This window comes from Rhinopithecus roxellana, chromosome 7, assembly GCF_007565055.1.
Source record: "Rhinopithecus roxellana isolate Shanxi Qingling chromosome 7, ASM756505v1, whole genome shotgun sequence".
Lineage (NCBI taxonomy): Eukaryota > Metazoa > Chordata > Mammalia > Primates > Cercopithecidae > Rhinopithecus > Rhinopithecus roxellana.
Window position 1 is genome coordinate 98,874,996 of NC_044555.1, and position 12,855 is coordinate 98,887,850.

At 41.2% G+C, this 12,855-nt stretch overlaps 1 protein-coding gene across 1 annotated transcript in view; it reads right to left on the reverse strand.

The window, feature by feature from the left end:
- The window catches only part of TRPC5 (transient receptor potential cation channel subfamily C member 5), a 345,492-nt gene that overhangs the window by 62,646 nt on the left and 269,991 nt on the right, over positions 1 to 12,855 (reverse strand). The window contains exon 7 of the mRNA XM_030934047.1: positions 2,420 to 2,615. Within this exon, the coding sequence (XP_030789907.1) occupies positions 2,420 to 2,615 (196 nt within the window). The remainder of the gene's footprint in view (positions 1 to 2,419; positions 2,616 to 12,855) is intronic.

Here is a 12,855-nt window from a genome sequence, read left to right on the forward strand (position 1 = left end):
AAATGAAATTAAATCTACTGTCTGGTCCTTATCACTTAAGCAGATCCAGATATTTTTGGAATCAGGTTGTCTGATATCAGCATCCCACTGGATCCCACTGAATCCACTTAAAAATGGTAAAAACACCCCATGGGATCCAACAGCAGTAAAGATATTATTCAGAATGGTTGGCCATGACTTCAGATTTATGAGATGGTATAGACTCCATTTAGCTACCATTGGCTCCCTCCCAAGCCGATGTGTTTTCTTTGGGTGCAGCAGTAGGTGGCATTAAAACAAAACTTACTACCAGCAGGTGGTGATGAGAACTGGAGTTGATTATTTTCACCCTTCCTAGAAAATGTCACTGAGTTCAGTGAGAAGGACCACAGCCCTGCATTAGGTGACAAGAAAATCTCTCCCTTTTCTACTGTCACAAGGAAAAATCAGCTGTCAGACACCCAGTGAAAAAACTACAAATACCTTTGCATGAATATTGCCATCTTTGGCAGGGGTGAAGGATAGAATGCCAAGCAGAGGGGATGGAAAAGTCAACTCCTGAGACTCCATCCCTGCCCCTGCCGCCTTATAGAGATAGAGTAGGAGTGAACATAAATCATTTCAGAGTTTTTGGCCTAGTTGTTTGAATGAGGGGGAATGAATGAATGGAACTGAACTATATTGCATTTCAAATGCAATAAGAGAACAGAATTTCAGTGCTAGAAAGGACCTCGTTAGCCTATCTTGTTAATCTGTAGGCACCCAGACTCATAGGATGCCAGAGCTAGCAAGGATATTAAAAACTATTGATTTCAAAACCCTCACTTTTTGGATGATGACACTGAGGCTCAAGAGGGGAAAGTAAGTTACTAAAGACATACAGTTATAAAACACAGAGCCAGGATTAGAGTCCCTGGTTTATTAACTTCAAATCTTTTTTTCCACTACACTCCTCTCCCTTCTCTACCACCTAAATACCTACTATCTAAACTATCTTAGCAGACAATTTTATATCCTAATTTTTAAAATTCTCCAATAACAGAAATTCTATAGACCCACCTGTGAGAATATATTTATTACATTGCCATTTATAGTTAGGAATTTCTCCCAAATAGGTAACTCAAAAGCCTCCTGCTCCATTCCTTTTTGGTTCTGTTCTTAGTGGAAATGGATCACATTCACTATTAATAATATTTAAGATGTGGACAATGTGTATGTATGGGTGTGTGTGTGCACGCGCATATATATATATGTGCATATATATATATATACACACACACATATATACATATATATCTAATCTATGTATATGTAACAAATAATTTAAGCTTATTTTCTATAGGCTAAATAACTCCTCAGTGGCAAACCAAATCTGAGAAATAGCATCTAGAAAGGAAGACAAGACTTGGGTTTTTTTATTTTGTACTTTCTCTGCTACAGCAAAAACTTTCAGCAACAGACTGATCCAGAGTAGGTATTCTAGCATTATAGTAGGAACTACACATCGAAATTTACTAATGCCTGACTAAATCAGACCTCAGGTAATGAGGACTCCTTTGCCGAAAAACTCAATTTCTAGGAATTATACGCAGATTAAAATAAATTAAAATAAGGTTAGATAGCTACTTTGACATAAAAAACCAGGGCAGGGACTGAATTGATACTGTATCCTACACTGTCACTATTTCTAGTCTAGGGTAATAAACACTGCTGATCTAAATGGTAACATGATGGCGCAAAAAAAATTCAGCAATGGACTCTACTTAAGAGTGCCTCACAATGGAGTGCAGTTACTTATATATACTTGATTGAAAAATAGCCACTGGCTTGGTGCAGTGGCTCATGCCTGTAATCCCAGCACTTAGGGAGGCTGAGGTGGGAGGATCACTTGAGGCCAGGAGTTTCAGACCAGCCTGGGCAACATATCAGGACCCCATCTCTATTTATTAAATAGGAAAAAATGTAGTCCCCTCCCCTCTCTGTCTCTCTCTGAGAAGACCATCCTTGTCAATGTGATTCTTAGTTTTCGGAGGGAGATGTTTGCAGTGAAGCAGGAGATAGGGCTCTCTTGGCTAGAGAACCAGATCAGCTGAATTAACCCTGGAGATGAGTCAGGTGACACATTGTAGCCAAATTGTGCTCAAACCCCGAGTTTTCCACCGAGGCAAGAAATTTGATTCTGAAATTTAGAAATATTTTCAATAAGTAGCTAGAAAATCTTATTCACTAGAATAACTTACATTAGATGATCAAGATTCTATAGACTGAAAGTCCAAACTCAATTGCATTGGAAAGAAATAATTCACTCTAACAACTAGGAAAGCTAATGTAAATTAATTGAGGCAGATGAACTCTTTCATTGAGCTTCTAATGGACTCCATGCTAATGCTGCCCCATCCTGAAATGAAAGTAAGCACCCTTGTAAAGCAAAGCTACTCACGGCAATAAGCTGATAGGAGTTGTTCATCATAGCAATCAGCATGTTCAGCAGCACTACCAGGGAGATGACGTTGTATGTTCCAAACATGGTAGCTCCTACAAACTCGGTGAATTCGTGTCTGGCTTTCACATTGGTGACATATAGATTTAAAAGGCCAAATACAGACCAGAAGAGTGATTGAAGAGTCTCAAAAAGCCTAAGAGAGATCAAAGAGCAGGTTAGTTAATTCTTTAAGAAGAGCAAGAAAAGAGAGAGAAAATGAAAGGTGTTCTGCTTAATGAAGGGGCTGCCAGATTTGTGACTGATAGATTAGTGATCTCACATATTTTGGGCTCTTCCCTAACACAGACTGACCATCCATGTCCATTTGTTTGTTTGTTTCCACTTCTATGTCTTATGCTTTGCTTTTCTACCTGAAATACCATTCCCTCTTCTCAGTCTACGCATAGCCTAAAAATTTTCAAGGCTTATTTCAAGAGCTACTTCCTCTACCAAACTTTCTCTTTTGTCTTAAGACCATGTTATTTTTTTACCATTCTAATTACACAGAGGCAATAAGTACTGTGGTTAAGAATATGGTGCTTGAGGCCAGGCGTGGTGGCTCACACCTGTAATCCCAGCACTTTGGGAGGCTGAGACAGGCGGATCACAAGGTCAGGGGATCGCGACCATCCTGGCTAACACGGTGAAACCCCGTCTCCACTAAAAATACAAAACATTAGCCGGGCATGGTGGAGGGCGCCTGTAGTCTCAGCTACTTGGGAGGCTGAGGCAGGAGAATGATGCTTGGGTTAGATTGCACTGGGTTAGAATCTCAGTTCTGGCATTTGTTGGCTGAGTGAACATGAGAACAAATTACCATTTCTGATACTTCTTTTGTGGCTCTCACAGGACCCAGATAGCTCTAAACTGCATGGAGGAGCTTGAGGATTCTCAAATTAACACTTTATACAGATAATTGTCAATGATACATTAAGCAACTATTATTGAGGCTTTTATTATTGAGAACTCAACTATTATCGAAAACTTATAAGCATGTTAGGTACTTTTACATACATACATCATCATTATGATCCTTGTAAAATTTTGTTGTTACTGATGAGCAAACAGAGATTCAGAGATTGAATGACTTGCCCAAGGACACCTTACTAGTAAGTTTTGAGCCAGAACTCAAATTTAGGTCTGTCTGCCCTTCCAAAAACACTATATTAATGGCTTCTCAAATTATTATTTCCTCTCTTAGTTTTCACAACCAAACATGTAACTGCAATGATATGCTTTTGGTGTCTAGGGTTTCTTTTGCTTTATATTCAGAAATCTGAATACAGCAATAAAATGCAGCCAGCTCGTGGGTGGCAGAGATTAACCATTGCCCAAGCCTATGGAAGTCATGCAGAACATAAGAAATGTTACTTTAAGAATGGATGCATTTTTCAGTGTGCTTGAAATGTGTTGTTCTTAATGAGCACAACGTATTTTGAGAGTCTTAGGGATTTGTTCTTTGGTTCATTTTAGAGGTGAGTGAGAGGTGCTTTAAAGAGTCCCTCTGTCAGCTGGGCGCGGTGGCTCACGCCTGTAATCCCAGCACTTTGGGAGGCCGAGGCAGGCGGATCATGAGGTCAGGAGATCGAGACCATCCTGGCTAACACAGTGAAACCCCATGTCCACTAAAAAATACAAAAAAATTAGCCAGGCGTGGTGGCGGGCGCCTGTAGTCCCAGCTACTTGGGAGGCTGAGGCAGGAGAATGGCGTGAACCTGGGAGGCGGAGCTTGCAGTGAGTCGAGATCGTGCCACTGCACTCCAACCTGGGCCATAGAGCGAGGATTCTGTCTCAATAATAATAATAATAATAATAATAATAATAATAATAATACATAAAATAAATTAAAAAAAAAGAAAAAAAAAGAGTCCCTGTCTGAAAGTGGGTCTGTCCCCCGATCTTTACACAGCTGCCTTCTTATCATCAAGGTCTCAGCTCAAATGTCACTTCTTTAGAGAGGCTTTTCTTGGTTGCTCTACCTAATGTAGCTCCATCAGTTATTCTCTATCCTATTGCCTTGTTTAATTTTCTTTGTAGCACTTGAAGCTTCATAAAATTATATTAAGTGATTTTTGGTTTAAATGGTTACTTTCTGTCCCTCTCCACTAGAATATAAGCTCTATGGAGGCAGAGACATATAGCTACCATGTAGCTGGTACATAATAGGCACTAAATGACATTTATTGAATAAGTGAATGAATACATGTAAACTATTACTATTATCATTAGATTAAAGTAGAGAAGATTCCAATCCCATTGACAATTTTGCATTCAGTAGGCTGCACAATAACGGCTAGTTTATTTTGTTTAAGGCTGTGCTCTGCACTGACCTGACTCTCAAGGGCCCTTTTCAGGGCTGCCTGAGCAATGTGCACATGGCCCTTCTCAACTTGTTAAGTGGCTCTTCTCTGATTATCATAGATAAATTCCATGATCTTTTCAGCATCACGCTGCTGGAGAGATAGCCTAAAAGGAATAAATTTGCTTTTTGTTTGGTGAAAGTAAATGCCAGCTGGTGAAGCATTTGAGAATCAATAGTAAGATGAGAGTCTGGAGTTCAGGGGCCAGGGCACAAGAACCAGACAATATGGCAAGTCAGACCTATCACAGGACCTAAATTTTCAGGGCCAGGCAATACAACGCATCACAGAACCAGGCAGAGGATTGAAAAATGAGGAATACATGGGGCTAAGTAATCTGGCCCCTGCTAGGAGGGCACAGTCAAAACCTGATGATGTCTATTAGATACCAGCAATCAGGCAGGCAGGAGGCCAGCAGTAAATAGCACAAGCAGCTAGCACAGCTGCTAGGTAACAGAAGCCAAGGCAGATTGTAGCTCAGAATTTTAAAAAGCAGTTGCAGTGAATAGGAATGTCATTCTAAGGAACCAGAGTCCCTGGAAGTTGAATGACCTTGAACACAGAATGCATTCAGGAAGTGTTTGTTGATTTCCTGACAAACACTAAAGCCATAAACTAGGGCAAATATGCAATCAATATGTTGGTAGGGTCTTACTGAATTAGTTGCCTCTCCTGAATAGATGTTACATTCACCTCTAGCCCTACAACAATTAAAATTGCAATGGCTTATGCTTGAGGATAGAGTTTATTGCTAGTTGTTCGACTGACTGATACAAATGTTCCCTAAAAGTAAAAGTCTGAGCATTTAAAATCTTCCCTCAGCCAGGCATGGTGGCTCATGTCTATAATCCCAGAGCTTTGGGAGGCAAAGTTGGGGGGATTACTTGAACCCATGAGTTTGAGACCAGCTTGAGCAACATAACAAAGCCCCATTATCTTAAAAAAAAAAAAAAAAAGCCAGGTATGGTGGTGTGTGCCTGTAGTCTCAGTTACGTGGGAGGCTGAGGTGGGAGGATTGCTTGAGCCCAGGAATTTGAGGCTGCGGTGAGCTGTGATCATGCCACTGTACTCCAGCCTGGGTGACAGGGCTAGACCCTGTCTCTCTCTACATATAAGTAAATAAATAAATAATAAACAAGCAATGCATGCGTGCATAAATAAATCTGCCTTCAACTGTGCTGATATTCTAGTCAGGGAAACCTTATAGATAAAACTGTACAAGAGGGGAAAATGGGGAGGGATAGGAAAGATCATTCCTCCATTTTGGTGGTTGGTAGTAAGAATGGTCTCAACATGTTTCTCAAAATGTTACAGTGTGGTCAGGAGAAGCTGGCCCGCTTAAAAGCATGCCCAGGTAAAATGAGGGACTGGCATGTGAGGTGGAAAAGAATATTCCAGTAAGACATCGTTGGAGGTTCTGTGACTTCTAGACTCAGTTTAATACACAGGAAAGGGCCACCATTGGTGGTGGGGCGGGGGTGTACTACTTGGTGCTGGCTCTATAATAAAGTCATCATAGGGATGGAAAGACTTGTTGACAAACATAGAATCTTAATAACGTAGAATATCTTTTCAATTTTAAAGAGGGATTGTTTTAGAAAAAGCAACTAGTCCATTTTTATTTAGCAGAGAGTAAGCAAACATATGGAACTTGCTAGCTCAAGAAGGGGCATAGACTGAAGACACAAAGATTCAAGAAAACTTGATATTAAATGCACAGAAGACAAATCCATACCAGGTGGTTAAGGGAGAACTTGCACATGTTGGGAGCCATCCACAAATAGATCACAAAGCTAAGAGGTGTACAGTAGAATAGAGATGGGAACTCAGTCCTCTGAACATTTGCCGAAAGTCTCGTCTTTGAGATGAGGAATTACTCCTTCAAAAAGTAGAAGGAGTATGGAGAGGATTTACTCCTCTGGACCTAATTCAGAGCAGCAAAGAAGAACTAGAGGGTGAACAAAGTTAAAGGCTTGTTGGGAGAAAGCAGGGACATCATCCTATATTTTCCAAGTTGTATGTTGATAGCCTAAATGGAACAAAAGCTATAATTCCAACACAGATGACCCTTTGGTGTCATCCTTACCCATTCTACAGTTCCCTGGACCTGCTATTTCTCATTCCTCTATGCCTTTGACAAGCTCCTGTTTCTGGATAGAATACCCTCATCCTGCCCCAACCTCTAGCTTCTACTTCCTTCTTTTCTCCTTTTCTGTCTAATTCCTGTTTGACCTTTGAGGCTCAGTTGAAGCCCCACCTCCACTAGAAGCCTGCCCCAACTCCTTTCCTAACAGGCTGGGTTAGATGCTCCTCTTTTTTGCTCCCATAGCACCCAAGTCTTTTTCCATAAATGCACAAATCACACTGTAGAGGCGATAGAGGAGAGTGCCTAAGAGAGAACTTTAGATCCCACCGTTTATTAAATAACGTTGGGAAAGTTACATAGCCTCTTTCAATTTCAAGTTTTCCTCATCTCAACAATGATTCTTGGTAGGATAAATACTAATTGCTAACATTTATTGTGCTCTTACTATGTGCCAAACATCGTGCTTAGTGCTTTGCATATACAGTTATCCCTCGATATCTGCAAAGGGTTGGTTCCAGGACCTCCTGCAGATACCCAAATTCATGGATGCTCAAGTTCCTTATATAAAATGACATAGTGTTTATGTATAATGTAAGCACATATCCTCCCATATACTTTTTCATTTTGATTCTTTATTTTTATTTATTTATTTATTTTTAGAGAAAAGATCTCTCTGTCATCCAGGCTGGAATGTGGTGGTACAACTATTGCTTGCTGCAGCTTTGAACTCCTGGGCTCAAGTGACCCTCCTGCCTCAGTCTCCTGAGTAGGTAGGACTACAGGCATGCACCACCACACCCAGCTAACTTTTTCAAAATGCAGCGGCTCACGCCTGTAATCCCAGCACTTTGGGAGGCCAAATTGGGTGGATCACGAGGTCAGGAGATTGAGACCACCCTGGCTAACACGGTGAAACCCCGTCTCTACTAAAAATACAAAAAATTAGCTGGGCATGGTGGCGGACACCTGTAGTCCCAGCTACTTGGGAGGCTGAGGCAGGAGAATGGTGTGAACCTCGGAGGTGGAGCTTGCAGTGAGCCAAGATCGTGCCACTGCTCTGCAGCCTGGGTGACAAAGCGAGACTCCATCTCAAAAACAAAAAACAAAAAATCAAACAAAAAACAAACAAACAACAACAACAACAACAACAGTTTTCAGAGAGACAGGTGTCTTGCTATATTGCCCACACCTGTTTTGAACTCCTAGCCTCAAGTGATCTTCCTGCTTCAGCCTCCCAAAGTGTTGGAATTGCAGGCATGAACCACTATGCCTGGCCTATTCCATATACTTTATATCATCTCTAGATTATTTATGATAGCTAATACAGTGTGAATGCCATGTAAATAGTTGCTATATTATATTATTTAGAGAATAATGACAGAAAAAAGTCTGTACATATTCAGTACAGATGCAGCCATTCATTTTTTTAAAAATATTTTTGATCCACAGATGGTTGAATCCATGGATGCAAAAGACATAGATATGAAGGGCTGATGATATTATATTTGGCTATACGTCTATAAAGTAGCGACTATTGTTCTTCTATTTTTCAGATGAGATACTGAGGCACAGAGTGGTCACACAGGCAGGAAGTATCAGAGGTAGAATTTGTACCCAGCTCTTTTGACTCTGAAGCCCATACACATAACCTCATAACTGTATCACCTAACATACTGCATGTAAAGTGCTCAGCACTTTAAAGTCCTTTGCATATGGTAAGCATTAATAATAGCAGCTATTCTAATTGTTTATTTGCATTCCCCATTAGACTATGAACTTCTTAAGGGTAAGGATTCCATCTTCCTAGGTATCCTCATTGCCTGGTACATAGGAATTGTTGAAGAAATGTTTATTGAAGGAGTCTATACAAGATGACAGGAGAAACACATAACCAAAGAAAGTACAAACGAGTAGCACCATCCTGTGATAATAGCATTGGGAAGGATATGGACTGGAATTAGGAGGAAAAGCCAGAGATAACCAATAAGAACCTTTATGACCTGACCAGAACAAAAAGAAGAGTGTTTGATGGGATCTACATGTGTATCCATGTTAATAAGATAGGAAAATATTGGCTGAATGATGGGTGGAGAAATCACCACTGATTAAGTAGAGGTAGCTGCAAATGAATGGTAATAGCCTTGAAGAAGGTTGCAGTGGACTGCTAGGTCACGGCTGTCCTATTTAGTTTTTCATGTATTCACGACTATTGCAGCTGTATACAACAAATCTTATGTACCTTTACAAAACCAGACTTACACCTGTATCCCTAGGTAAAAGTACAGACTGGAAGCTTGCATGCCTGGATTGAAATCCTGTATTTGCTACTTACCATCTATGCAATTCGGGACAGCCTGATTAACTGCATTGTACTCTGGTTTCCCTATCTGTAAAATGGGTAAGAACAACACTGTCTACCTGATAGCATGGTAGTGAGGATTACATGAGTTAATTCATGAAAAGCTGGTTTGTAATAGTGCCTGTTCCTAGCACTCAGTAAATATTGATTATTTTCATTATTATTATTAAATCTTCCACATTGTTATTTTACATTCCTTTGTCTTTATAGATTATTCATTTGAATATCTAATTGTACATAGTTGCAATCATAGTTTATACAATCTCTAGTGTTTGCTTGCTTGTTCTTGAGACAGAGTCTCCATGCGATGCCCAGGCTGGAGTACAATAGCGCAATCTCAGCTCACTGCAATCTCCGCCTCCCAGATTCAAGTGATTCTCCTGCCCCAGCCTCCTGAGTAGCTGGGATTGCAGGCTCATGCCACCATGCCCAGCTAATTTTTGTATTTTTAGTAGAGACAGGATTTCGCCATGTTGGCCACGCTGGTCTCAAACTCCTTACCTGAGGTGATCCACTCGCCTTAGCCTCCCAAGGTGCTGAGATTACAGGTGTGAGCCACCCTCTCAGCCTGGGATCGATCTATTGATCTATCGCTCTATCTATCTAACATCTACCTATCTGTGTGTGTGTGTGTGCATATAAAATTTTTTTTTAGATGGAGTCTTACTCTGTTGCCCAGGCTGGAGTGCAGTGGAGTCATCTTGGCTCACTGTGTGCAGTCTCTGCCTCCCGGGTTCAAGCAATTCTCCTGCCCCAGTCTCCCAAGTAGCTGGGATTACAGGTGCCCACCACCACACCTGGCTGATTTTTGTATTTTTAGTAGAGATGGGGTTTCCTCATGTTGGCCAGGCTGGTCTCGAACTCCTGACCTCAAGTGATCTGCCCGGTTCGGCCTCCCAAAGTGCTGGGATTACAGGCGTGAACCACAGGGCCCAGCCCAATCTCTGTGATTTTTAAAAAATTACACAATTTGGGTTTAGACACTTTTTAATGTATATACAGTCTTCATGTGTATCATTTTAATAGTTGCCCAATATTCCACCCAGCGAATACCAAGCCTGCCTGACAGTTTTTTTCAATGCTTTGGATGGAAATCGATGGCATGCTTCTTAGATCTTCAGATGACACAAGACTAGAGGGAAAGCTGATAAACTGGATGACAGGATAAAGACTCAGAAAGACTTCAACACCTTGGAGCAAGGGGCTAGAACTAATGAGATGAAATACGTAGGGATCAATGTAGAGATTTGCTCTTAGGCCAAGTGCCCAAGTACAGGATGAGAGAGGTAGGAGAAAGGCCAAGGGTTTTTGCTGAGAGTAAGCTCAAAGTGGATCAGCAGAGTGACACGACTGGCCGGATACTTCAGTCATCCTGGGGAGCAGGGTGGACAGAAGCAGAAGTAGATTATCTATAATTAAAGACAAGATTACTCTTAGGCCCATGTATGTTGTTGCAAATAGCTTGCACATGTGTGGAAGTTTCTTTCTAAATACCCGTGAAAACTGGTGAAATCTGAATAAGGCCACTGGATTTTATCAGTGTTGATTTCCTGGTTGTGATAATGTACTACAGCTATGCAAGATGTTACACCTGGGAAAAATGGGTGAAGGATTTACAGATTTCTCTATTATTTCTTACAATTACAATGCAACTAAAACTATCTCCAAATAAAAAGCTTAAAAAGAGGATTGCTTTTGGACGTCGTCTTCGTCTTTTCACTCAATTGTTCAGTAGCCATGTTGAGCACTGTTATGTCTTAGGCCCCTCTATGGCAGATGCAAAGTTTACTAAGATGGGAGTCTCAGTCTGGTGGGAGAGAGAGGCACAAATGTCTGAAATACAACAGTTTATGTAACATAATGGAGATGTGTTTAGAATGCCATGGGAAACATATTCTAGAAGAAGCCTGCAGCTGAGAGTGGGGTTAGAGTGGGTAAGAAAGGCTTTAGAGCAGGTAGTCCTTTGGCATCAACTGAGAAGATGGGTATGAGTTTGCCAGGCTGGCTAGGTGAGGATGGGTATTCCATTCAGAGGGAATGGCATGTGATGTACAAAGGTCTGAAGGGTTAAGACACTTTCCTGTAGTTGGAGAACAGCAAAATGTTGACAAAGGAGGAGAGCGGTAAAAGACTGGAGAGGCAAGAGTCAGATTACCAAGGCCCTGTGTGTTATGGTAAAGAGGCAGGATTTTATGGAGAAGATTCAGATATTCTGGCAGGCATGAAGCCAGTGGGGGCCAGGATGCAACGGGTATTTAGAAAGAAACTTCCGCATAGTAGGTGGGAGATTGTTTGGAGAGAAGACCAGATTGGAGGCAGAGAGACCAGTCAAGAGTCTGTTGCCACAGTCCTTGGGAGAAATGATTTAGGCCTGAACCAGGATGGTTGGATGAGTGTGTGTGTGTGTGGGGGGCGGGGGGGGGGGGTGGTGTTTGTGTGTGTGTGTGAAAGAGAGAGAGGTATTCAAGAGATATTTCAGAAGTAGAACTGATTGGGCTGAGTGACATACTTGATGATGTGTTTCATGAGGGAAGGTTTAAGAGTCCCAGATGACTCCTAGGAGTCTGGTTAGTGTCATTTAATGAGATGAGGAATTAAAGGGGATATAGGTTGGAAGTGAAGATACAGAGATAAGGGATAAGGAATTTAGTTGTGGACATCCTGTATTTGAAAGGCCTGTGAAACAGCCAGGTGTATTCAGGAGGTGAGGGCTGGAACAAGTTAGCTTCTTTTTCTCTCCCAAGTCCTGTGCCTTCAGAATGATAATGTCTTTCTAATTATTTCTCTTGACAGCAGATGAAGGCCACGTATTCCCAGTATGCAATACCAAACTCAAACCCCCAGCTGTACTGTCATGTGGTTGCCAGCAAGGACAGTGACTTTCCCTTAAATTGTATGCCTAAGGAGAAAAGATTTTTTTTTCTTTTTCCTTCCTTCCTTCCTTCCTTCCTTCCTTCCTTCCTTCCTTCCTTCCTTCCTTCCTTCCTTCCTTCCTCTTTATTTTTTTTCCCACAGTTTGGCTTTATTTTGCAGTACAGAAATCATTTGGAGCCATTTTGAGACAGAAGTAGAGGCTCTGTCATGTCAATACAGCATTGCAGCTTGGTCCACTGAAGAAGCCACGCCTGAGATGGAAAAGATGCTTCTACGCTTTACCCGGTTTATGTTTGCTTCCTCTCCCCTTTCCCCTCATCAACTTTATTAGGTTAAAACACCACATACAGGCTTTCTCCAAATGACTCCCTATGTCTAGAGTTTGGTTAGAATTTTATGCCCACATAAACCAAACTTGTGGCTATGCTATTTGGGCCCTGCCATAACATTTGACATAATACAAAATATAAAGTCATAGGGAAAACTTCTGGATGCCATCCCAAACTGTGAAATATTCAATTTAGAATCTCCTGAACCTCAAGAGGACAGATGGCACACAACCTGTATGGATCCAGTTCTTGAGGAGCGGAAGCACACAGCTACACTGATTAAAAGATACAAATGCTGTCTCAAGTTGTCTGTATTGGTATCCCAGTGTTTGTTTAAAACTGATCCTTCACTAGAAAAAAAAAAAAAAAAAAGCCAGTTTGGTTAA